This window comes from Salminus brasiliensis, chromosome 6 (genome assembly GCF_030463535.1).
Source record: "Salminus brasiliensis chromosome 6, fSalBra1.hap2, whole genome shotgun sequence".
Taxonomy (NCBI): domain Eukaryota; kingdom Metazoa; phylum Chordata; class Actinopteri; order Characiformes; family Bryconidae; genus Salminus; species Salminus brasiliensis.
This window is the reverse complement of record NC_132883.1, coordinates 21963829-21991581: the sequence shown is the minus strand read 5'-3', so window position 1 is coordinate 21991581 and position 27753 is coordinate 21963829. Positions and strand designations below refer to the sequence as shown.

Below are 27753 nucleotides of genomic sequence, written 5' to 3'. Positions count from 1 at the left end.
TATGGCCGAGCAGCTGCGTACAAGCCTTACATCACCAAGTGCCGGCAGCAGTGGAGTAAAGCACGCCGCCACTGGACTCTAGAGCAAAGGGGACATGTTCTCTAGAGTGATGAAGCCAATGGACGAGTCTGGATTTAGCAGTTGCCAGGAGAACGGTACTTGTCTGACTGCATTGTGCCAAGTGTAAAGTTTGGGGAATGGGGTTGTTTTCAAGAGTTGAGTTTGGCTGCTTAGTTTCAGTGAAAGGAACTCTTCATGCTTCAACAGACCAAGAGATTTTGGTTAATTTCATGCTCCCAACTTTGCAGGAACAGTTTGGAGATCCCTTCCTGTTCCAACATGACTGAGCACCAGTGCACAAAGCAAGGTCCATATAGACATGGAAGAGCAAATGTGGTGTAGACGAACTTGATTGACCTGCACAGAGTACTGACCTCAACCCGAAAGAACACCTTTGGAATGAATTAGAGCAGAAACTGCAAGCAAGGGCTTCTCTTCAAACATCAGTGTCTGACCTCACAAATGCGCTTCTGAAAAATCCCATTAGCACACTCCTAAACCTTGTGGAAGCCTTCCCAGAAAAGTTTAAGCTGTTATAGCTGCAAAGGGTGGCCCGGCCTCATATTAAACCTTATGGATTAAGAACGGGATGTCATTCAAGTTCATATGCGTGCAAAAGCAGGTGAGCGAATACTTTTGGCAATATGGTATATATATATATATATATTATTGCGGTCATGCAATAACATTGTTTCCCCAAAACAGCAACAGTTGACATACAAGAAAAAAAACCTTTCTAACTTTTAATGTAATATTAATTCCAATTTTTCTTTTTTTTACAAAAACATAAGGGACGCACAAAAGTGTCAGATTCCAATTATGTCAAAAAGGGAATACATATACAAAAAATAAAAAGAAAACCTGAAAAACTGAGGCACAGTTTCTCTGTACTTTTCCCACCACTTCTAACTTCCAAGACATATAAACCTCTGTGCTCTTCTGAATGACATTTTGTTCAGCGATTTAATCTACATTTAAATAAACTCACTTTGTTTTCTATACATTCAGGCATTTAGGCCTTTATTTTCTAATTCTGCAATCTCAAATAATGATGGGGGGGGGGAAAAGAACTGTAAACATTTTAAAACAAAAATGTAAGAGTGCAAGTGTTTTAGAGACCGTATTTGTGTGTCAAGTCCCAGCAGTGCTGTGCACTGCCTGTGGCTGCAGAATTGTTTCAGAAAGTCTTTCTGAAAGGCTCCTCTCTCTACAACCACTATGTGTCTGTCTCATTTTCCATCAAACATCTGAACAGATATTAATGCAAGAGACATAGTACACATTGTCCCGCCAGTCTGGTCCATATGCATACATACATCTCCGTGCAAATTCAGATAAACACTCTCCGATGTCGACAGCTATTAGCTGCTTGTAGCACACAACCTAGACCCATGCAGGCCGGAGCATGAACAAACTACACCTGGTGTTACTCAAGGTAGGGTTCCTGACTGAGACTCTTTCTGCTGTAGCTTCAAGATCAACTCCAGTAGGTTCATCTGCATCGTCACTTCCTGTAAAGGTATGAGTGTGAAATGAGCATTAGTGTGCCGTGCCTTAGTTTGAGGGCACTCTGATATTTCTTTGCTTAGAGCCGTTTATTAATGCAAAACATCCAGCCAACAGTTGCTTACTAGAGGCCTGCTATGTGCAGTGATGCAGGTAACCAAGTGATGACCAATTACAGTCAGGGGAGGTTTAGAAACAATCATTACGACCAAAACAGTTGATTAGCAGCCACCACAACATTTTTCATTTTCATGCCCTTTTGGCCTCAAAATGTCATGTTCATCAACTATGCTGCCAGCTTAACTGTACCCTTATCAAGGTGCATCAATGACTTGGGCAGTCTGATGAAGTGGCTAGCAACTGTATATGCCATAAAAAATCTAAAAAAAAAAAAAAAACACCAACGATGGATAATAAAGCTACTAAGTAAACCAGAAACTCTGTACATAAATATATATTATATACTTGCGGGTTGGTTGTGATGTAGAAACCAGGCACTCCTGCTTTCTCAAGTGTGTTCTGTTGGTCTAAGACCTTTTGGTCTATCTCTGCTATGATCTTCTCATCCATCATTCGCTGCTCATCCTTGACACGCTGCTCCAGGGCCTGGAAAGTCATAAGAAAGAGGGTGTCTGAGTGTGCACACAAGCCACATCAGTCTCACGGATACAGCGTATCTCTCGGAACTGCGGCTAATGTGTCGCCACACAGCATTGTTGGTGCTTGAACACATGCTATGCTGGTTACCTACACTACTCGTCAAAAAGTTTTGTTGTTTTTTTGTTTTTGTTTTTTTTTTGGGGGGGGGGGGGGATTCCAATTGTTACTAAACTAAACAAATGTCAATAATTACATTATATAATATTTAATTATTTATGTAAAACAGCTGGTCTGCAGCAATGGGAATAAATAAGGTTTGATAACTGACGCAGTGTTGGACCAGACAACATTGTTCAATCGGATTGCTATCATAATGACTCGAAAAAGGGACTTAATGTACGAGACAGACCATTACAGCGCTTAACTGAATTTTCAACTTCCAAGACTTGGAACTGCAGGTCTGAGCAGCTGAGTGGCAGGAGGCTTGCCTGGGCCATGCAACACTGCCAGTGGACTGCTGAAGTGTTTTCTAAAACTTTTAACTGGTGATGTATACTATAAAGGCCAGTGTTGGCCAAAGAGAACTCATAGATTAGAAACTCCTGACACAGACAACAGTAATCAGTAATTACTGCATGTTTCATTAAGAATAGAAATGCATGCATAGACTTTGGAAAGTATATATATATATATATATATATATATATATATATATATATATATATATATATATATATATTATTTATTTATTTATAATGTGGCACAACTAGAGCTTCACAAACAAATGATACTGATACTGGTTATGATACTGGTTGGGCACTACAGGCTGCTTTAATATAATGGTTCAAAATACACAACAAATAAACGCATGGCCTTTCTGGTCTATCTGTAATATTTATGTACGGTAATTAAAAAGACAATGTAAAGTAATAGGCATGTAATGTTAATGTTGGTGTAACTTCTATTTTGAAACAATATCACAATCCTGAATTAATCAACTCTACCCAGCCTCAGACTAAGCATGCATGCATGTAGCCCGGACTGCCTTTACGTAAACCTAAAACTACATCATTAAATAAAGCAGCTTTTCCAGCTTACTTCCGTTTCTGCTTTCTGGTTTGTTTTCAGCACGGTCATGTTGTGAGATTTGCAGTTCTGCAGGGCCAGTTTGTGTTTGCGCATCAGGTCCTGTTTGAGTACTAGAGAGAGAGAGACAGAGACAGACCCCATTTCAGTCATAAAGGGAGTCGATAGTGAAGTCAACTTCTACACATACTAATAAAGGTGCAAAGGTGCACGTATTTGTAACTGTACAGTGTACAGCAAAATGTGTCCTCCGCATTTAACCCATCTGGTAGTGAACACACACTCACACACGGTGGGCAGCCAACTCCAGCGCCCGGGGAGCAGAGAGGGTAAAGGGCCTTGCTCAAGGGCCCAACAGTGGCAGCTTGCCGAGCCCGGGAATCGAACCCACAACCCTGTTATCGATATCCCGGCGCTCTAACCACTGAGCCACCACTGCCTCACGGTCTCACCTCGGTGCTCGCCGTGTAACTTCTGCCTTTGGTTGTACAGATTCTTCTCAGTCAGGTGCTGGATGTCCAGCAGACCCTGGACGATCTCATACACGGTTCCGTCTATGAGAGCCTGGGCCAGATCGCTGAGTGTGGTGTACGACAGACGCTGCTGAAAAGAACTGTAAAGTGGGGGCAGAGTTAATGGATTATTCAACACACACCAGATAACTAAGACACAGGCCTGAATGGCCTCCAGCCTATCTGCTTCTGCTGGCTTCGCTGGAATCACCTCAGCATTCACTCAAGCAGCTGCTAATGAATTGCGCGCCCCCGTTTAAACAGACCTCCAGACGGGGTGTATCGGCGGCTATCCAGCTAACTTAGCTCAGCTTAGCTTAGCTTAGCTATTTACCTGGGCAGGTCTTTGACCAGTGTTTGGAGCTCAGACAGAAGGTAGTAGTGCCTCTCCTGCTGTTTAGTAGCATCGGTGTGCTCGCCATATAAACCCGAGTACATCTCCATTTCTGCTAAAGAGGCTCAACAACAGCTAGAAAACCCGCCGCTACCGTTTAAAGCAAGCCGGTGCTGTCATGCTAAACAAACGAGGGGGTCCTAACGGTAACACGATAGCCGTCTTCGTATGTGCCTGTGGAAATTGTGGGATATAATTTGCATAATTTGTTTTTAATTGCAATGATATCTGTATCAGCTATATAATAATAATAATAATATTAATAATAATAATAATAATGCACATGAAATTCAAGCTGACTGTTGGTATGAGTGAGTCGACTACAATGTTGGCAAATGGACATGTTTTATGAAATAATAGCAATTACAAAATGATTAATGCTAGATATTAAAGATAGTAATACACTAATAAAAAATATATAAAATAAAGTTTTAAAAAAATAACCACATGTATGACATAAAATAAATGAATAACTAGCCATATATATTCACATGCGTATTATAATGTTATAGGGAGTCTAGATGTCATTTTATAGAGGTGTGTAGGGTAGGGGTGGGGTATGACAGGGGATGGAGAACGGGTTACAGGTAGGGTAGGCAGTGGTGGCCCAGAGGTTAGAGCACCGGGCTGTTGATGACAGGGTGTATGGGTTCGATACCTGGGCTCGGCAAGCTGCCACCGTCAGGCCCTAGAGCGAGGCTCTTCACCCTCTCCCACAATGGCTGCCCACCGCTCCGGGCATGTGTGCTCACTGTCACTGTGTGCGTTCGATCACTAGTGTGTATGTGTGTGTTTGCTGCACGGATGGGTTAAAGGCAGAGGCCAAATTCTTTCTTGTCTTGACTTTAATTATTACAAGACAAGAAAATCCATCCGTGCAGCAAACACATAAGTGATCAGTAGCGCGCAGAGAGGGTGAAGGGCCTTGAGCGAGGGGCCGACAGTGGCAGCTTGCCGAGCTCAGGTATCGGACCCACAACCCTGTGGTAGTGAGCTCCCACTGCCCCCACAAACAGAGACTTGAACCATGGACCCTCAGATTACAAGTCTGGTGCTCTACTGACTGAGCTGTCTGACTGTTTTTGTGTCACGACGAAACATTGACAAAACTCCAATTCCTCTAAATTAACTCTGAGGGACAATATTACATTAAAATGTACATTTTTATTTTATTTTAAGATAGAATTTTTTTTTTTTTTAAGTTTCTACAGGGAATAAGATATAAGAATAAGATCATATATATATATATATATATATTTTTTTTTTTTTTTTTCTTTTTTTTTTTTCTATCGTTTCACCAGTAGATGGCGAAAGACTTTCAGGGGAGTGAGTGTTTGTACTCATGCCTCTCGTGAGTCTCAGCCACGGACCGATGTCCTTCTCAGGTCTTTGGTGTATTGAAATGTGGCTTGAAGTGATCGCGAGCAGAATCTCCACGATCATGCCGGACTAAGGCCGGTACAGTGTCAGTAAGTGGACGAGCTTGGACCTCGCTGGGTTATCATCGACAATGGAAGCATCGCGACGACTAGACCTGTTTCACTGAGCTTGACCTGAAGTGCTGGATTTCTTGATGAGATGATGAGAGCCGCGCTGCTCGGGCTGAGTGTCAGTCAAGGCGCAGGTCACATCCACACTGTAAACACCATCTGTTGATCGGAGCGCATGTGGGTGTCCAGCGAGGACAAAAGGCGGAGATGTATATGTGCTTAGAGTGAGTTGAGGCTCCGCTCTCTCTGCATGCGTCTGCGCGCGCCTGGCCACAAGCAGCCCTCCACAGGATCTCCACTGGCCGACTGAAGAGTCGCGCGCTGGGCAATGAATCTGGAACCCTGCTGCAGTCGCCTTTCTCAAAAATGGCCAAAAACACCTCGCTTTATTTTCGGATAGTTGAAGGACGGAACCTGCCGGCTAAAGATGTGTGAGTTTCGATTTTTCGTTTTTTTTTTTTGTTTTTTTTTCTTTCTCCTTTGAGGTTGTTTAAATGGAGGCATTAGGGGACCGTTTAAAGAGGATACAGGACTTGGGTGTGTGTTTGATGTAGAGGTGGGGTTGAATCTTTGGGAGAAATGGTGTCTAAAAGTAGTGTCTTGATTTCTCTTGTCAAGTTCAGGGACCAGTGATCCCTACTGCATTGTCAAAGTTGACAACGAGGTCGTGGCCAGGTGAGTGTCAGCTTCTCACCTGTGTGTGTGTGTGTGTGTGTGTGTGTGGGCGTGAGCGAGCTAAATGACTGTGTGTGCATGAACATGTGTGATGGAAAAAAAAAAAAAAAAAAAAAAAAAAAAAATATATATATATATATATATATATATACATAATAAATAATATATGTAAAACAAAATATATATATATAATAAATAATATATGTAAAATATATATGTAAAAAAATATATATATAAATTATTATAAAAAGACAAGAAATTTTGGAGTATTTCTATTCATCTTGAGATTTTCATCCTATGTAAATGACAACTTTCAGATTATGTCAAAAAGCTGTCAAAAATGTAGTAGCGAAATATATATAATGTAATAATATAGTAATAATAATAATTATATATATATATATCATTGTTAGTAGTATGAGGAATCAATTTAGATCCAGCATTTTAACACGCACACTTATCCAGATAATGTTTTTTATAGAGCATGTATTAAGCAGCTCCTGTGTGTGTGTGTTCCATAGAGATGATGATGGTGATGAAGATATTAGCTGTCACCGCTATCAGTGCTACACACACACACACACTCGCATAAGTCCCCTTTGTTTGGCATAGTGCAGAAGTATTAAAGGCAAGGGAGGGCTTTTTCTTGTGTGATCTCTGAGGTGTCACATGCCCCCCATCCCCAAACCTCCCCTTCAGTCCGGTATCACAGAGAACCTGATCTGTTACTGCCCTTTAAGACACCAGCAGGTTACCATGGAGAGCAGCATAAATTATTGCACAGGACGGCCTTCTCTTCTTAGAAGCATGGCATGTGTTTGTGTGGAAGAGAGATGGATAGAGAGAAAGTGTGTGTGTGTGTGTGTGTGTGCGTTCTCTCGCTTCCAGATTACATATTGTAATAGTTCCGTGAGCAGCACACCTGGTGTGGTGTGTTGTGCATATTGAACACGTTTCATGCTTTTGAAATGGAAATGATCTTTCGTCCTTTAGAGATCGTTTGAATCGATTTATTGTTTAGCTGTTCTCCATCATCACCAGTTACGACCGCTTTCATTGTTTTTCCAACATCCAAACGGCTTCTCATTCTTTCTTTGCAGACATGTAACCCCATTCCACACCCATCCATGCACTGAGCTCGTTTGATCCTCCTGCATCTTTTTGCCCCTCACGATTTGTTGTGTATCCGCGTAAACCCTGAACACCTGGAGAACCTCAGCTAAACTCGTGCTGAACATTTACAGAATCTATGTAATGAGTGCTGTCAACAAAACCTCGTAACTTCATTTCCCCATTTGTGTGAACCTTTCAGGATTTGGCACCATGAGAGAGAAATGATCAAGAAAAAAACAATCTTGTAACTTTCAAATACATTAAAGGAAAGAATATTGTTTGTTAAAGATACAAGGTTTCGATATGACGCTGCTGATGTAAAATCAACACAGTCTGACCTCATGTTTGACTTCATATTGCCCCTGAAGGACGGCCACCGTGTGGAAGAACCTGAATCCGTTTTGGGGGGAGGAATACACTCTGCATTTGCCAATGGGCTTCCATACGCTCACCTTCTACGTCATGGACGAGGACACCATAGGGTGAGGTTAACTGAGTTTTAAGATACATTACATGTTGTTTATTATTATTATTATTATTATGGTCTGGTATTTATTATGTGTGTATTTTACAGAGATAATACAGATGCATATTGGTGTATAAAGACGCAACATATCGTCAATGTTGCACAAGAACCTTGTACTTCCATTTTTGCTGTTTCTCACTTTTTGAGTCTGATTCTGACTTGGAATGAAGTCTTTTCACATTGACTTTCATTGAAAGCTAAGGAGGTTTTTCCCTTCTGCAAAGTTGCTAATTTTGGCAACCTCCAGGGCCATAGTGCACAATTAAGCAACAGAACACTATGCAAGATGACAAATGTGGACAAGAAAGGACAAGAAATAATACCATGTGATATGAATATAGAAATGAATATACCTTCAGTCTTATTTGTATGTGTCTGATTGTGTATAGATTGTGTAGAAATTGTGGTACAGCATAACTAGGATCTTAGGATTTAGCGCAACATAATCAATAGGCCCCCTATATGACAGTAGTTACCATGGGACCCCTTGTATCACAGGCCCAAGAGTGATTGTGATTAGCCCTGCATGCCCTGCTGGTTTTTACACCACTGTGTGTGTGTGTGTGCTAATTAAATCAATGCAAACTTGTACAGTCAGTGTTCGCAGATTTGTGGCGAAAGAATTTCGGCACCGCAGATGTACTAAGCAGCATGTAGTAATTGGTCTTTGGTGGCAGGATGAGTGACGTGTCTCGTGTGAGGTGGACAGATGAATGGCGGGCGTTAGAGTAGGAGGACGTGGTCATGTTTGCACTGGCGTTGCCTTCACAACAAAGCCCTTCTGCTCATGAACTGAGCTTTTACAGCTTGTTAGCATCTCTTGTTTGCAAACGCCATGTTCCCTCTAACACACACGCATACACACAGATGGTGCAAGTGTTTAAGGAATTCATAACCACACTGTTTAATCTTAGCCTAGTTCTGCCTTCTGCAGTGTGTAAGTTTAGCGCTGATAGCATAGTTCCTGTTGCTTTGCGGTCTGAGTGTTTCCCCGCACAGAGGAAATCTAAACAAGAGAACATTGTTGAGTACAATCATTGATTTATTCGAGTTTAGTGTAAGAGTACTGTCTGTACCTGTTTCTATAGTGTACTACTGTGTTATGCGGCTGGATGCTAAATCTCCTTGAGGATCAATAAAGTATCTATCTATCTTTCTATCTATGTATCTATCTATCGATCTACAGTGGCTCGTAGTCTATACAAACTACACATCCCCCCCCCCCCCTTGGCAGCAGTAAATTTAACCAGTCCTTTCTAGAGCAGAACAAGGTTGAGATCTGGGCTTCAAAGGGCGTATTTAATTTTTTAATAAGCCATTCTGTTGTGGACTTACTCCAGTGTTTTGGGTCATTGTCCTGTTGCATAACCCAATTTCAACAGAGTTTCAGCTGACATACAGACACTTTCACATTATCCTTTTTTGATTACTGATAATTTTTTTATACAATTGAACTCATCTTCCTCTCAATTATTTTAAGCTGGTCAGGCCCTGATGCAGCAAAGCAGACCCAAATCATGATGTTCCTTCCACCATACTTTACGTTGGGATGATATTTTCATGATGATGTGCAGTGCCTTTTTTATGCTAGATGCAGCTCTACGTGTTCTTTCCAAATAGTTCAATCTTAGTTTCATCTGTCCATAAAATCTTTTTGCCAGTACTGTTGTGGAGTGTCAGTGTGCTCTTTCGCAAACTTTAGTGGTGCTGTAATGTTATTTTTAGGAAGCAGCGGCTTCCTTTGTTGGGTACTGCCATGATGTCCTGTTTTACGGACTGTAGACACATTAACACAGATGTTAGCCTGTACCAATGATGCCTTCAGATCTTCGGTGGTCACTCTGAGTTGTTTCTTTACCTCAGTGGTGAGTCTCCATTGTGCTCTTGGGGTCATTTTGACTGGTCACACACTTCTTGTCTTTGAAAGTTTTTGAAATCACTTTGTAACCCTTTCCAGCTTTATGCAAATCAACAATTTTTGAAAGCTCTTTTTGGTGAGGCATGGCTCACATATGCGCATCCTTCTTTCGTGCAGCAAACTCAAAACGTTTAAGCGTCTTTTATCAGTCAAAGTAGCTCTAGTCCACACCTCCAAACTTCTTAAATTCTTAAAAAGACTCCAGGTATGCTAACACCGGACTCCAATTAGCTTTTCTATCTATCTATCCATCTATCTATCTATCTATCTATCTATCTATCTATCTATCTATCTATCTATCTATCTATCTAACTAACTAACAGTCTATCTATCTATCTATCTATCTATCTATCTATCTATCTAACTAACTAACAGTCTATCTATCTATCTATCTGTATAACTAACAGTCTATCTATCTATCTATCTATCTATCTATCTATCTATCTATCCGTTTGTCTATCTATCTATCTATCTATCTATCAACAGTAACTCCATACATTCAGTGTAACACCATACCGATACCATACACCAGCTATGTGTGGTGTAATAATAGTAATAATGGTAATAATAAGTTGGCATAGTTTCAGTTTAAAAGGCAAACAAACTTTCTTTGTTCACATGTCATCTTTGCTTCTCATTGAAAGCTGAGTAAAGTGTTAAAACTAATTAAAACTAACTCTTTGTTTTGTCTCTTTTTTTAGTCATGATGATGTAATTGGGAAAATCTCTTTAAGTAAGGAAGTCATAGCGCATCAATCCAAAGGTAGGTAACAGTTTTAATCCTTTAATACGGTATAATCTTGAATCTCTAAATGTATCTTCCATCCGGGCTGGTTGGACGAGAAGATGTTTACTGTTTTCTGATTTCTGTACAGCATTCCCATGCCCTTGCACATTACTACTCCCGTTTAAGCTTCGGCTGAGTGATTAAATGGAGAATTGACTTTTAAGGTTATGCCATTAAGTGACTTAAAGGTTATGTTGACCTAAACCTAGGCCTCTCTCATAGCCTATGAGTCTATAAATTTAGCATTGCGTTTTTTTACTACCCACATCCATCACTGACTTTGTAGAAGGACAAACATTTACCTTTCGTGTCTTTGCCTGCCAGAGTCTGGCGAATGTGATGAAATTGACCTATTTATGCTCCACCCACAGATACTGCTGCTGGTGTATTATTTATTTCACATGGTCTTTGTGTTCATGTGTATGTGAAAGGCCTCACTTTTAAGGTAGATTGAATCTAGTTAACATGTTAACATGGCCGAAAATCAAACTTTCAGATTGTTCTTGTTGTTGTCGTTGGTCTACATAGATCCATTAACTTTACTAAAGAACTCTTAAAGGACTTTTAGAAGAGTGTATCAACCTTCTTTATATATTTTGACAGTGACAAACACTGAGCTGTTTTGTCATTTGGTTGAGAGACTTCTGTATAACCTGTCCAACCTTGGAAATAATGCATTTGTGGGATTGAATAGGTCATTGAATAGGTCAGTTGCAAAAATATCTCCATTACCGAGCTCCTTCTTATACTGAAGATGCTTTTGCAGGGATTGCAGGGATAGTTCAGTTAATCTTTCGCATCTCTCATTTTAAATGAATCACTTTACACTCCATTCAGGTTTCTATAACACAGTTGCACCGGATCTCTTCATTTCAACCTCTCTACGGCCACAGTGATAAGCGGAGCTATAAAACCTCAGGCAAGGCAACTAAAGCCAGTCTGCCAGACCTCCAGCATAAATTGATCTAATTGCAGGATCTGTGTGCATTTAATGGAGTGACAAAAGAGGTAAACACTGTCCCTAATGATGTTAAAGTGCTATTCATTAATTCAGCAAGCAGCAAAACAAACAAAAGTCTGCTGAAGCCATGAGTATGTAACTCTCGCCGAGTTCTGGGAGCTTGCACGTGATCTTTAATTGGACTTGAGGAGAGCCAGGCCGGTCTGTTGCGTGCATTGGCACAAGCTGATTCCATTGCCATGGCTCTGCCTGAGCAGGCGATATTGTCTCTTGGAAATTTGGGGCTTTGTTATTGGACTCTGCCTAGTGTGCTCCAAGCGAGTTTGCATTCTACCTGATTTTGTCCTTAATGCATAGAGTTAATGCATAGAGTTATGTGAAAAGTATTTCTTTAAGAGTTTCTCTATTATTGCATATAGTAGGAGACTTATTTTAGAACTATCAATGCTTTTAGAACTTTTTAGAACCATTTTTTGAAATAAAGAGAACTTTATTACCACTACTGACATCGATTGGAAATAATTTAAGTGAGAAATTATTTAACAAATATTTGAACATGACTTTTAAGATATATACACCATCATGGACCAAAATGATGAATACAAAAATGCTCACTTCATTAATGTTTTGCAGTGTGGTTAAATATATTTACATTTACATTTATGGCATTTATCAGACAATGTTACAAAAGTGCTTCACTGTTTACTCCGAAAATACCCTTAGCTAGTTTGTATAGACTATCATCCAAAAGATACCTCTAAGCTTAGATGCTACTAAACACAAAAGTCAGAATGGAGACCATAATACTCGACAGTAGGTTCTCTTGGAGTAAATATTGTCTGTACCTGCATTATTGGCAGTATGAAGCACTTACTGCTGCCTCCATGGCATTAATGTAGGCCTTGGTGAATTAATGACCAGCTCTGTGCTCGAACATGATCAAATCAACATCACCACAAACCTGCTTGCATGTGATCCTCTGTAGTACAGATCTAACCATGGCAACAGAAGGAGCCTGATGGATATAAATAGAGACATAGTTCATAAGAAACTGCAAGTGTTTAAACATTGAAAGACACAGACAGAAAAACATTTACTGTAAAGAGAAAAAAAACTTACTTTCAGGTGCATTTGGGACTGTATGAACATAATAAAGAGATGATGTCACTTAAAAGATTCAGATATTCAGAATTCGTACAGTCCATATATGGGGTAAAGCTGCTTGTTTAGCCCCGAGTGTTAAACTGCTTTTAGAATGAAGCACAATAGAGAGTGACCAGTCAGAGTACATTTACATTTAAGGCTCTTATCCAGCGTGTCTTACTGCACATAAGTGCTTCACTGTTTACTTTGTTTAGGCTAGAATACAAAAGATACCATAAACTAGATGCTGCAAAATACAAAAGTCAGTACAGATACCTAGATACACAATACTGAGCATGAACTACACTACGCCTAAGCACTCTTGAAAGAGGAGTGTCTTCCCTCTTCTTGTGTTTGAAGACAGAGCGACTCTGCGTTCAGACACCCAGGGAAAGTTCATTCCACCACTTCGGTGCCAGGACAGAAAAAAGTGTGGTTGCTTGTCTTCCATGCATCTTAAATGATGGTGGGTACCTTAGTCATTTACCAGTAATGTACCAATCTTAAAGATACAGTAAAAAAAAAACAGTCTACTTCATTCTCAGAGATAAATAGATAAATACGTATGACTGGCTTTGGTACATAAACCTTCATAAATTTTATAAGCAGATACACAGAATAATGCAGTGTATGGGTATAGTGCTGCCCTCTCTGTTCCACATTTGAAAAGCAATCAGATGTGATTAAGGTACACATTGCAGACCCCCCCCCCCCCCTCCATTAATGCACAGCAGCAACAAATGCATGATTTGGGTAAGCTTTCCTCTATGTTTGTTGGGCTCAGTGGGGTATATATCAATGAAGTAGGCTGTTTCTGGCATCAGGTGCATCCTCCAGCATTTTGGGCGGAATATCAGATGCTGTGAAAACCCCCAGCTACGTTCAGTGATGCTTCTTATTGCTTGCATTTTAAATAGACTCCTGTTCTATTCTCACTCTGCACTAATAGCCTCCTCCGTATGAGGGGGATCATGAGTCATGTGGGGGTGAAAATTGTGTGTCCGTGACATCACAGCAGCCCCCAAGGGCCCTCACATCATCCCGGCATGCACTGGGCTCACATGAATCACAGCAGCAGCCTGCCAGAGCTTAATCACCCTCACCCACAAGATCATGAGAATCTCATGGTTGGTTCTCTCTCCCACTCGCTTACTCAGTTTGGTTTGGCCAGTTGACTGCCGTGTTACTGTTCCACCTACTTCTACTGTACCTGCTGTCCAATCTGTCCCCCTGTTGGTTTTATCTGGTTCTGTCATGAGGAATTGAGGGACACAAGTAGGGCTGTCGCTTGTCATTTAATTATATAACTAATTAATGAATCTGCTAATTATTTTAAGGATTCATTGAAAAAAATGAAAACAAAATACAAAGTTACTATTCTTTTTTATCACAGAGAGCAAAATCACCTCCATAGCCAACCGGTAGGCATTTTTCTGGGCATGTTGCTTAAATACATGTGGCATGGTTCTGAGCTCCATATTGGCATATTGGCCTAATATCATTTATAGTTTTTAATTATTACCTAATGTAATAATCATGAATCATGAATGATATTAACCCTCAGGTCACTAAAGGACACTTTTTAAAGACCATCAGGCTCCAACAGAAAGCTTTTCCAACACGGTATTACATATTAAAACAAAGCCACATAAGCACGTCTATTTAAGATTACTAAAAAAAATCAATAAGTTGGTAAAACAAATGTAGACATGATGTCCTCCACATGCCTGCATAGGCTTCACCCTGGTGCTCTGGTTTCCTCCCACCTTTCAAAAACACCTGTGGTAGGTAACCTGGCTTTCCTATATTGCCTCTAGGTGCAAGTGTGTGGGTGTTAAGGTGTGTAGGATACCCTACATTGGACTGACGCCATGTACAGGGGGTATTGCTGTCTTCTGCCCAATGGTTTGGATTAGGTTCCAGACCCACCGTGACCCTGACCTGGAGAGCCATGCTAAATTACCTGCTAGTTATAGTAGCTTTGTAGCTTCATTGCAAAATTGAAGAATCAAACTTTTGGACATTTAGCTTGCCTAGGTTTTAATATGTGACACAAGCAAATCAAGTAGTTTTTTTTTTGCTGCATTGAGGAAGGGGGAGTTTGATGGCTTGTTTCTGCAGGTCTAGACAACTGGTTGAATCTGACGCGTGTGGATCCGGATGAGGAGGTTCAAGGAGAGATCCATGTGGCCCTGGAGTTACACAGAGATGCTCAGACAACCTGTGTGCGCTGTCACGTTATAGAGGCCCGGTAAGAGACACATACACATGGACACATACATGGACAGAAAAGTTTTGCGAGAGTTACTCTGGGTTTTTTTTATGACACAGAAGAATGATGCTTATTCACATTCATGAACATCATATCCTGAAAGTCTGTTGATTTGCTTATGGCTTCATTCATACACTAAGAGCAGTTTTGTAATATTAACGTGACTGTATGCAGTGTTTTTGGATGCAGTAGATAAGGGGCCACAACTACACAGGATCATTTATGCTCTCAGTTACGCTCTGAACTCGCTATTTCCTAGTTTCTCAAGCCAGATTTCCAGCTATCATCAGAGAGTTGCCATGTTTCAGCACTTAGTGTAGCCAGAAACGCCTATGCTGACCGGAAGGGACCGTTTCATTGACGCGTAGATTAGTAAAGGAAGGCTGTCAAAATAAAATGATGCATGTAAAATCTAATTGAAACCTACAACTCTTGTAGCTCTCCGGTTGATACTACTTTGTTTCTTAAAGTGTAAGGTTTTAATGATCAGTGAAATGTATTTGATATAGCATTTACATTTACTATGTGTCCTGCTTATTTTCCTTACATCTATATAAATGATGTATTTCAAATTTGAATCTTTGAGTACTTAAGAAACAAGGAAAAGCTTAAGAACTTAAAGAAAACTTAGGAACAAAGAAAATTTTATGAACCCAGCTGACTGCAGACAATTTAGGTACCTCCGTGGTACAGTGAGCATCTGAGGCTGAGACAAATAGTTTTCCAGAATTTATCTGACTTAATATTTAAATAGATATTTTTAAAAATGTATAAAGTGGTCCAAATTAGAGAGAAAATGGGTATAAAATCGGATGATATTAAAAAAAACAACAACATTGGCTTCTCTAAGCAACTATAATTTCAATTTAAAAGTAATCAATGCCCAAAAAAAAAGAGTTTGAGTTTGAATGTGGACAGATTTTTTTAAAATGGCAGTTTAGAGAGAATGTGGATGTTAAAATTAGATCTGGAAGTAAAAGAAAACTTTTTGAAAGAACTGCCTGAATGCTGATAAGAAATTCAAATCCCAATATGACTGCCAAGCACATTCATTAAAGTGAAAAATCTTGATTAAAGAGTTATTAGAAGGAAACAGCAACCTAACCACAAAGTTCAACATTTGAAATGTGCTACAAAACATCTAAAGAAGCCAGATGTGTTTACCTACTAAACCATATTGGGGCCAGATATTACTGCCCACCACAATCAACAAAAGTTGAGAAAAATCAAAAAACTACATTTCATAAATAAGTATTTGCCAACTTTACTTTGGAGTTGCTAGTGATATTGGCAGTATTACAGAGGTGGAGGGCAAATGGATTCCATAAAATATTAGCAGTAACTCTCCATTAGGATTAGCTGAATATATTGAGTTTTAATGTTTGATTAGCCTCTGAACTAAAAAGTTATGAATTAGATAAATCATAGAGAGCTGTTGATGCAGAGCCTAAATTGAAATGCAGAGTAAACTATAAGTCTATATGAGGGTAGCTGAGGACTTGTCAGTTCAGATTTAGTCTGAGTAGATGCTTAGAAAAACCACTCTGAGTTTACATTGCTTTCTGCACTCCTGCTGCTCTGCCCATGTTCATAGGGAAAGTTGTACAGGTAGCATGGATTACGTACTAACACGAGTTATGTATAAGGACAGCCCCAAATGAGATATACATTACATGTTTATTCATCACATGTCATTCATATTATACATAATAACAGTCCAATCCATGACTGAACATTTTATAATTATGATGTCATTTAATCTTAATCTTAGAAAGATGGCAGTGTTTCCATCTAAACAAAAGAAATGAGCCATGACCAAGAGTGTATGTGTGTGTGTGTGTGTGTGTGTTTTTGTGTTTGCATGTGTGTATCCATGACCAGTGTTGCATAACAAACCTGCAGCCTCTCCTCTGGTGGTTTTATATTATATAGTAATGGAAAAGCTGTCTGGATGCTTCCTGCATGAATGCTCTCTCAGCAGAGCATTGCTGAAGAGCGCTTCCACAGGTTCATGATCAGCAGTATTATATTGCATGGAGCCATAAGGAAATTTAATCTGAGGAGAGAAGCCAGCCAGGGTCAGCCAAGCTGACAATAAGAGCCAGCAATTTTTTTAGCCAAGGATTTCAGTTAAAATTCTGGAGAGTGTGGGAGTGTATAAGTGTGAGTGTATAAGTGTGAGTGTTTAAGCTTATAGATGATACAGATTATATCTATATTATATATAATGTTGTTGTTATTTATATATATATTATATATATATATATATATTGATTCTAGTGAAAATATTTTTACAGTAATATTTTTATACAGGCTTTATTCAGATTCTTACTGAAGGAGTCACTGTAAAACTGTGACACACTGACTTAAGTATAGTTGCTTAAATGTCTGTTAGTCTCAAATGAAAAACATTCTGCATAACGTGTTGATAAGTATTAACAGCTAACACACTCTCACATTATATTTATATGTTTATGTACATACAAAATAAATATATATACAATATATATATATATATATATATGTTTATGAAATGCATGAAATGTCCCAGGCTTTATTTTATATTTGCCCAGTAGGTACAGAGTGTCCCTTAGTAAATTGCAAAGTGAAAGTTGGTTACTCAAAACACATCACAAAGTTGTATTTTATGTATTTTAAAAGTTTCAAATAAAGGGGAAATATAAAGACTGTTGCATGAGAAATGTTATGTTGCGGAATGAGTCATGTCTTAGCTGATCAAGCTGAATAGGATCAGCAGTGAATCCTGAAGTATATGATTACTATTATTCATTTTTTACTGTATTGTTTTTATGTCATTTCATCAACTATGTGTCTGGATGTGTATCAAACTCATCTCAATTAATACAGAAGTAAAGGTAGTGTTGTACTGTGAACTCAGTTGAGTGTTTTTTGTTACTAATGTTTCTTGTAGAGACTTGGCCCCTCGGGATATCACTGGTACGTCAGATCCCTTCACCAGAATCATCTACAACAACCTCAGTGCTGAGACATCAGTAAGTAAGGCCAAGTATCCAAGGCATTGGCCATGGAGAGAGCAGCAGCCATAGAACTTTCAGTATCTTATAAGTATGTGAAATATGGGGCTCAAATTGGTCAAACCTGTCCAAATAAGAATACTGATATGGACTCAGCATTTGTCTTTTCTACAGAATTGAATACAGTTTAAAAAATGCTGCACTTCACTGAAAATGTGAATCGAAGTTGAATTTGAATTGATTTTTGAGTTGATTTAAATATGTACATCATTTCTCCATTAACAAAATATAGCAATCATTCACAAAGGTAAGCAAACTGAAAGATATAATTGTATTGATATGTATTGATACATATTTGAATCGAGTGCATTCAATTTCAGTGTAAAATTACATATACGGATCAGTGTTCTCACTCTGAGATGGTGGATTATGCATGTAAATATCACAATACAAGTAATGGGAATACATGCAAAACGTTATTTGGGCTCCAAATGTCTTGATGATCTGATCTGATGCTCTACCACTATGGCCTGAATGTCACAAAGTCGAATCCTGAGCCATGCCGCTTCGCATGTGTCAGAGGAGACTTGTTAAGTCCTTACCCTTTCCCGTGTTGAAAGCATTGCTAGTTCTAGGGGAAGCTACGAGTGAGTGACAAACAAATAAAAAATAAATCTGCTTCTTTTAAATATTTAAAGAAAACTGAAAAGTCTATTAAAAAATTGACTGCAACAAAAGAACGACGCTCCATAAAATAATAACTGCAAATCAAAGCAAGCATCTTTTTAAATTCTGCATGTTCTTAGTGGTGTAGTTTGATCATTTTGTAGTTGGTAGTGGTGGGCACTAATGTCTGGCCCCAATATGGTTTAGTAGGTAAACACTTGTATGATATTGTATGTAATAATGATCTAATAAGTATTTTAATGCACTATTTGAATACCACTCTTTACATTTTCATATTGAACAATCACCTTTCCACTAATTCATATATTCATAACTCTTTCACAGTCAGGTGTGCCAGATGTACACTGTGTAAAATGTATGTACATATAGTACATGTTATAACATACAACAAGTGTTGTGTTGATGTGCTGATGTGTGTATGTGTGTGTGTATGTTTAAGATCATAAAAAAGACCCGCTTCCCACACTGGAATGAGACCCTGGAGCTGTGTCTGGATGAAGCAGGCGAGTGTGAGTCAGGCTCTGTCACTCTGGAGGTGTGGGACTGGGACATGGTGGGAAAGAATGACTTCTTAGGCAAGGTAAGAGGTCCTCAGCATCTCACATTGGCAAACGTTCCACATTAGATAAATGGTTATTACCTGACACCCCACAGTGGCAAATTATCTACTGTATCTCATACCTCCAAAATCACACAATGTGCAAATGTATCAAACTGGTAAAAACATCAGAGGTGCTTTGCTACGAGCAGAAACTGCAGGAGCTGCTTAAAGAAGTGGTGCTCAAGGCCTTTTCCATGATGTTAATGGTGAGATGATCAGAGCCTTTGCATTAGGAACCCCCTGCATCCCCAGAAGGTATCCCAGGGTCAGCGCTACTACTACTGCATGTATGGGCTTAAATCAGCCACATCTCAAATATCATTATTTTGTCTTAGTGTTGAGTGTCATAGGTCAGTTTAGATTTGTTTGTGTGTTTGTTTGTTTTTTTCACTTGATGCAGACCACCCCAATTAGGAAGAAATCAGTGTCCATCCCTTTGTTTTATGGGGATGCTGATCTTATTTATCTCCAGTGTGAGGTTAAGGCTAGTAAATGGATGCTTCTCAGTGCTGCATTGGTTACTTCAGACCCTTGAGTTTTAGCTGCTGTGTTCCACTGGCACTGGCTTCTTGTTATTTACAAACTGTTGTGATCAGCCTTATTAGGATAATTAGATTTGTATTGGATTCATTCTCTCCTGGACCAAGGCAATGGCTTGTTCGCAAGTATTTCTTGAAAATGTGAAGCCCACTTTTGCTTTGCCAAATGTCCATTGCATTGACCATTCTAAAGGCAACTCTGGGTGCAATTTTTGCAGTATCTGCTACCAAGCTATGGGTTTTGTGATAAGGTAGAAGACTGTTTTGGGGATTTTAGACATGACTGTTGTGAATAGGTGCTAAATTACACTTGGCAACTCAATGGCACAGTGACAGCCGAGCCATTCTTTAGTGCAGTGCCTCTTGTCATAGATGACCGGTTTGTCTGACCTTACTGCTTTCGGATCCTCTATGAAGGGCTCGCCTGCAGTAAAACAGCATCCTATTTCTGTCACTGTGGTGTAGACACCTCATTACTTTCTTCTTGTTAGTGGTGCTTAATTATTAGTGTCCTGCTGTAGGTGTACATGGCAGCATGCTCGAATATGTGTGTCTGTTATTGACATTGACTCCTCAGAGAGGCCTGGTGTTTTCCTCTGCTACACAGACCTGTGTGCCTCAATCTGTGGGTTATGTCCAGGGTGACACTGTCCCAGGTCATCAATTCTTCCAATATTTCTGGAATTCGCAATCTTGAAAGTCAGATTAATATGCAACGTATGGTAGCTACAGTGCCTATAAAAAATATTCACCCCCTTGGATGTTTTTTTCCCATTTAATTGCTTAATGGAATTGTGGTTTCCCTTTTTTATAAGAATTTACCCCAAAAAAAACTCTTTAATGTGAAAGAGAAATTTTTCTACATCCATGTCAATTACATACAAATATAAAAAATATAGTGTAAAATAAAGTAAAAATAATATATTTACCCTCTTTAAAGTGACTGATCTAATTCAACTGAGGTCCTGGCAATTAGGCTAGTAGTCTCACGATTAATGACATGGAGATCACCTAAGTGCAGTGAATGGGTGTCAAGTGATGGTAGTATAAAAACACCTGTCTAGAAGGGCCAGCCACTGGTTAATCAGTATTCCTGACTACAAAAACACCATGAAGACAAAGGAACACTCCACACAGCTCAGAGAAAAGGATGTTGAAGAGTAGAAGTCAGGTAATCAATACATCCCCTGGACTTCAGTGAAATCCATCATTAAGAAATGGAAGAAATACGGCACAGATGTAATTCTGCCTACAACAGGCCGTCCTCACAAACGGAATGACTGTGACAGAATGACACCTACGCTTACCCTGAGGGAGTAAAAGCTTCAGCAGCTGAGATGGAAGAGACTCTGCATACGACGACTGTTGCCCTGTCCTTCACCAGTCAAAGCTTTATGGGAGAATTAAATCTCGACTACATTTCATCCAACAGCATGTGGGAGACTCTAAGGTCAACTGGAAGAAGGTGTCTCAGGTGTCTCGGTGGCCTCCCTCATTAGTCTCCTTCTTGCACAGTCACTCAGTCTGTGAGGACGGCCTGTTCTAGGCAGATTCACACATGTGCCATATTCCTTCCATTTTTCTTTGTGTGAAGTATTCTTTTGTCTTCATGGTGTATTTGTAGCCAGGGATTACTGATTAACTAGTGCCTGCACCTTCCAGAAAGTTCTCTTTTTACAACAGTTATGTGAAAAACATTCACTGCACTTAGGTCATCTCCATTTCAGTAATTGTGAGCACCAATTAGCACCAATTGCCTGGACCTCTGCTGAATTAGGTAACTTTCAACACTTATTTTACATTATATAGTTTTATTTACACATGTGGACAAAATTATTGGTACCCCACAATGGTCACAGAAATAACTTGAATCTGACAAAAGTAATAATAAATAAAAATGCTATGAAAATTAACCAATGAAAGTCAGACATTAAACCATGATTCAACAGAATTATTTTAAAAACTCATGAAACAGGCCTGGACAAAAATGATGGTACCCTTAACTTAATATTTTGAGGCACAACCTTTTGAGGCAATCACTGCAATCAAATGATTCCTGTAACTGTCAATGAGACTTCTGCACCTCTCAGCAGGTATTTTGGCCCACTCCTCATGCTCAATAGGATTTAGGTCAGGGCTCATAGAAGGCCACTTCAGAATAGTCTCTTTCCTCTTCCCTTCGCTTCCTCTGGTCCATGTTGAGTGTGGTACACACCATGTCACCAAACAGCACAGTGACTACCTGTAGCCCTATACATAGACCCACTGACTGATTACAAGATTGTAGACATCTGTGATGCTAATTAGTGGACACAGCTTGATTTAACATGTCCCTTTGGTCACATTATTTTCTGGGGTACCATCTTTTGTGTCCAAACCTGTTTCATGCGTTTATTTTTTTTTAAATAATTCTGTTGAAGCATGGTTCAAAATCAATGTCGAATTTTCATTTGTTCATTTTCATAGAATTTTTATTTATTATTATTAATTTTGTCAGATTCAAGATATTTCTGTGACCATTGTGGGTTTTTCTTTCATTGACATTAGTAGAAATCTGTTTCCACTTTCAAATGAGGGGTTCTTGTAAAAAATATATTGACCATGATTGCATTTATAAAAGCAAAGAAAGGGGAAAACATCCAAGGGGTTAATACTTTTATAGCTACTGTATACATTGATAATGCCCTAATGAATTGGTCTTGCTTTGGGCTCCACAACACACATCATCGCAGATTCTATGAAAAAGAATTTTGGCCATCTTTGGCTAGATGTGAGGATGCACTCACAGGCTCACAGGCTGCTGTTTATTTACAAGGCACTCATCAGCCATATGTCATCTTACATATCACATCTGTTTTCATTCTAAAGAAAGAAAAAGATCAGACTCGTTCCGGCGACTGGTTTACTTTCATGTTCATAGAGGTTTTACTGAACTGAAAGCCTTTACAGGAAACCTTAAAACTCGCTTGCTCGTGTAAACCTTCACTCAACCTGCAACTGTTTTATTCCATTTTGATTGCATTCAGTGCCTTGCTCTATCAAGAGCACTCTCATATCAGCAAATAACTGCTTTAATTTAAGCTGCCTGTAAGAGTAAATGTTTGAAACTATGTAATAATACATTTGCTGTCCTGTGACGCATGATCAGACTCTCTCTCTGCATAAAATGACTTGAAACGGCTTTCCGTTGCCGTTGTTTCCATTGAACCCCTGTCTGCCCAAATGCTATGGTCCCTATGATTGATGACTGTCCTTTAAACACAGAGCATCTCTATTCCTCCTTATGGACAGTTGACTCTTGTAGGTGTTTCAACATGTTTCCTTCGTGTCTCTGCTTAGGTGGAGATCCCTATGTCTTGTCTGCGCAGAACTCCTCTGCTCCAGGGTTGGTTTCGCCTGCTTCCGCTGGGAAACACAGAGGACGATGCCGGGTTAGAGAAAAGCAGGGGCTGTGTAGTGTGTGTTCCTGTGTTCTCTGTGTGTGTGTGTGTGTGTGTATGTGTATGTGAGGATGTGACATCAGAGATTTATTAGCAGATGAGTCACTGTGTGAGTGTGTGCGGATGCGTGAGTGATGGCGATAATGCCTCTGGGAATCTCTCATTAGTTTCTTCAGCATGCCGCTATTTCAGCACAGTTTTTAAGACTCATTACTTACTCTTGTTTCTTCTTCCTTTCTTACTCTCTTTCTATTGTTTTCTCTCTCTCTCTCTCTCTCTCTTGCGTCCAGTGGTAAGCTGGGGGCATTGCGACTGAAGGTGCGTTTGGCTGAGGAGAGAATTCTTCCCTCTCTGTACTATCAGCCTCTCATAGACATGCTGGTGGAATCTGTCATTTCACCTGCAGAGGTAAAAAACTGTACACTCTAATGTATCACCTCTTAACCAAGGTAAAACTTCGTTAGCTTAGCTTCTCATGGCTTATTGCTTTAGTATTGCTACATTCTATAGTTACAATTGGACCTTTTAACATACTGTCATAGGAAAAAATGAGCTCATTTTCTCACACCCATTGGAAACTTTTCCCTTTTTGTAGCATATTTAAACATATGGATGTTTGATCCTCATTTGCGAGTGTAATTTATTAAAATGTAATTTATAAAAATGTAGTATTCGTTTATTACTACTGAAAATGTCTAAAATTAGCAAAACTGGAGGATTCTGGAGGAGTCTGTCTTATTTAGTCTGGTTTGCTCTTGATTGTTGAAGTGAGTGGGATCGCCATGACCAGATCCAAATATTTCTCTGATGCCCTCAGAAAGAAGGTTGGGGATGTATTAAAAAAAATTTAAATCAGCCGTTCCACTGTCCACAAAAGAATTTACACGTGAAGGACATACAAAACAACTGCCAGTATGGCCAGGTCACACCATCCTGGCAAGTCCTAGTTTAAGTCAAGTTAGGAGTCAAGAGGCCTTTATTAGTCATTCCAGGACGAAGGTGCAACATGGAACAGATGTCCTCACTATTTGCTATTGGGTCTTGGGGTCCAGTGAACCAGACAGTGATGCAACTGCTCAGGACAGCTCTCCACAGTCCCTCTATAGAACATGATGAGGATAGAAGGGGGAAGGTGAGCTTTCCTAAGTCTCCTTGGGAAGTAGAGGCGTCGCTGGGCTCTTCTTTGCGATGTGAACACAGAGGAATTTGGGGTTGCTGACAATTTCCACTACAGACCAGATAGGTTGTTGGTTCAGCACCAGGCCGTGAGCAAGGCCATGGGAGCAAGGAGGAAATCCTTGCTGTCGAAAGAAACCTCACAGCAAGACTTGAGTGTGCCAAAGACCATCTAGAGAAAGACTAGGACTTCTGGAACAGTGTGATTTGGACAGATGAATCCGAAGTTGAATTATTTGGGCACAGAGGACACCATTTGAGCACAAGAACCCATTCCAACTGTGAAGCATGGAGGCGGAAATGTCATGGCTTAGGGCCGCTTTGCTGCAAAAGAGCTTGGCAAGCTCTCTGTCATACCTCTATGAATTCTTTATTATATCAGAGGGTGCTTTAGCCTACCAACTATGTTACAGTTTACATGGTCTATTTGCTATTATTATTATTACCACCATTAACTCTAATAACTTTCATTATTTTTACCATCTCCACTATAGAGATGTTATATTAGTCACATCATTATATGGTTATATCAGCACACCTGAGCAGAAGAACAGCCTTATGGTATTATGGTCTCGGTTCCTTCTTCCAGCTCTGAGGGAGATTTTCCTTGCCACTATCGCCTTTGACTGCTCACATTACTGATTCCTGTAAAGCTGCTTTGTGACCATGTCAGTTGTAAAAAGCGCTATACAAATACATTTGATTAGATTATTTGATTCAAAGGAAATGTGATGTGATTTAAGGAAAACACTGACGCTGAAACATACACACAGCTGAAAGAGTTCTGCATGGAGGAGTGGGAAAAACCTTTTTCTGACTGGTAGACGGTTATATGAAATGTCTAATTGAGGTTATTTCAGCCAAAGGGGGAAATACCAGCTATCACTATTGGGTGTCCTAACTTTTTCTTCACAAGATAATTACATTTCTATTAATTACATAAACATTTGTAATATATTTTTAATCTGTTTTATGTGTTATTGTATATGTATTAACTCCATCTATTAATATTAATATTCAAATGAAGATCAAATGTCCATATGCTTAAATATGCTAAAAACCAAGGTTTTTTATGGGGTGTCCTAACTTTTTTACGTGACTGTATAAACGTTTTTGCAATTTTGTGAAATATGTTGAAATATGTAAAATACTCTCTTTATGCCTAGCTCTGACTATGCATTCCTATAACTACATCCCAGCAGCGATTCAACTCTTTCTGAGCATGATCAGGTGTATTGAAGCATAGAATACATAACACATCATGAATTTGTAGTTAATGCTTCTCTGTGGTTTAGGATTCTCTATTTCTACCATATACATTCATATTTCAAGTTATAAAATATTAAATGAATCATTGTTTAAATATATCATAAGTGAATAAGTAAATATACATACATTTCATATGTATTATCGACTCACTAACAGCACATAGAATGAAACTTTTGTTTCGCAACAGGAAAATTCACAACAGGAAACCCTGTTAACCTTAATAATCCACAGCTGCGAATTTGAGAATTTTCCAAAAACAAAAACAAACACATTTTGCTAATATTACATGTATACTATGCTATGCATAATACCATACTATACCTACTACACTAATGAGTGCACTTGTAATGGTGGTGTACTAGTTTGATTGTCTTGCGTGTTAGAATAAAATAGTGTTTTGGACAGGCCATTATGGATTAGTGTTACCTTGCTATTCCTAAAGCTAAAGCTAAAGAATTTGCTCTAATCTAATGTAATGGTTGAAGTACATGATTATAAACCTTTGGGTGCCAGTGCTTTCTTTTGGGTGATTGCTTATGTCACTGTCCCTGTCTCTTGCTTTCAGGTAGAGGACCCAACTCCTCTGACCCTCCTGGAGGAGGTGACCACAGTAGACAGCCGGCAGGACATTGCCATGATGCTTGTGAAGATCTATCTTGGCCAGGGCCTAGTTGTGCCATTCCTGGACTACCTCAACACCAGAGAAGTTCATCACACAAGTATGTGTCTGTGTGTGTGTGTGTGTGTGTGTGTGTGTGTGTGTTAAATTTAAATTTGCATGATTGCACATAATTTCCACATAATTCCATATCATTACAATATTACAATGCAATTTAGTTCATTTCAGCTTATTGCCAGTAATCATCTTGATGTAATTTACTTTGATCATATGTAATAAATTATGTGCACATTTGAAACAAGTGCTTTTAATGTCTCCCATTTTCGAGTGTATGTAAATGATCGCCATCAAAACATTTTCTCCAGCTTTCAATGTGTGTGTGTGTCTGTCTGCGGTACTTATTTGATTACTAGCTGCCTTCAGCAGAAGCTGTTCTGAGTGTAGGCGACATATCACCCCAGCCCTGCTATATTTATCCTCCGCCGGCCGCCCAATTACCCTCCTCTCATACAGTCATCTCACAACTCCTGCTCATTAATTAACTTTCTTGCATTTTCGCTACTCTCAACTCTGAGTGTGTGTGTGTGTGTGTGTGTGTATGTGTGCGTCTAAGTGCATGTGTGTGTGTGTGTGTGAGCAAGTGCGCAAAACTCTTATGTTGGGTTAGCATCAAGCTGCTGACAAACAAAGTGCCGAAGTTTCCATAGCAACTCCACAGGAAGCGACTAAAAGGGAGCGGGTTGATCATAAGATCAGAGTAACCGCTAGGGAGCAAGGGGCGAGAGAGAGAAAGGAAGAGAGAGAGAGAAAGAGAGAGAGAGAGAGAAAGATAAAGGGGAGGGGGGTGCACAAACAGTCAAGACAATAAATAAGGCATGATAAATAAGTTCATTATTAGGTTAATTATGAAATGATGAGGTCAATTAAAACTTGAGAATCAGCTGTACTGTTCTGATGAAGTAAAAAATGTTAAAAGTGAGAGGGAAAGGCGTGAAGGGGGCACAAATGAAAATGTAAACTTTGCATGATTGCACATAATTTTATAATTTCCACATAATTTCCACATACATACAATATTACAATGCTGTTTAGTATTTCAGCTTATTGAACTGTTATTTTGAACTGTTAGTGAACAATACAGCCAAAAGCAGTGGAAGTGCAAACAGTAACAGTGTGTTAAACCTGCCCCGGCATCTGGAGGCTGTATTTTAACTTGATCAGCTCTCATTGGGAGCTGTTTAAATCATTCCAATGTTTGATAGCTGCTCAGATTTGCCGGAATGCGTTACTATGCAAATATGAAAAGCATTAATTGGCTCCTGATTTCCGAAAGGCACCAAAAACCCTTAAAAAAAAGGCCTCATTACTATGGCCTGTGTGTTA

General features: G+C 39.4%; 2 protein-coding genes across 2 annotated transcripts in view; one reads left to right on the top strand and one right to left on the bottom strand.

Moving 5' to 3' along the window:
- Positions 1-789: 789 nt before the first annotated feature.
- dgcr6 (DiGeorge syndrome critical region gene 6) lies at positions 790-4289 on the bottom strand. The gene is made up of 5 exons (XM_072682028.1): positions 4099-4289; positions 3705-3865; positions 3265-3365; positions 2032-2172; positions 790-1571 (listed from the first exon to the last, which is right to left on the bottom strand). Exons 1-5 carry the CDS (start codon positions 4206-4208, stop codon positions 1491-1493), a joined length of 594 nt encoding a protein of 197 aa, XP_072538129.1. The 5' UTR covers positions 4209-4289; the 3' UTR covers positions 790-1490.
- A 1206-nt stretch (positions 4290-5495) lies between these two features.
- The window catches only part of LOC140557534 (rasGAP-activating-like protein 1), a 37593-nt gene continuing 15335 nt past the window's right edge, over positions 5496-27753 (top strand). Inside the window, exons 1-10 of the mRNA XM_072682027.1 lie at positions 5496-6079; positions 6267-6323; positions 7805-7918; positions 10582-10643; positions 14893-15022; positions 17976-18057; positions 19166-19306; positions 23206-23297; positions 23597-23714; positions 26317-26470. Of these exons, the coding sequence (XP_072538128.1) occupies positions 6015-6079; positions 6267-6323; positions 7805-7918; positions 10582-10643; positions 14893-15022; positions 17976-18057; positions 19166-19306; positions 23206-23297; positions 23597-23714; positions 26317-26470 (1015 nt within the window). The 5' untranslated portion in view covers positions 5496-6014. The remainder of the gene's footprint in view (positions 6080-6266; positions 6324-7804; positions 7919-10581; positions 10644-14892; positions 15023-17975; positions 18058-19165; positions 19307-23205; positions 23298-23596; positions 23715-26316; positions 26471-27753) is intronic.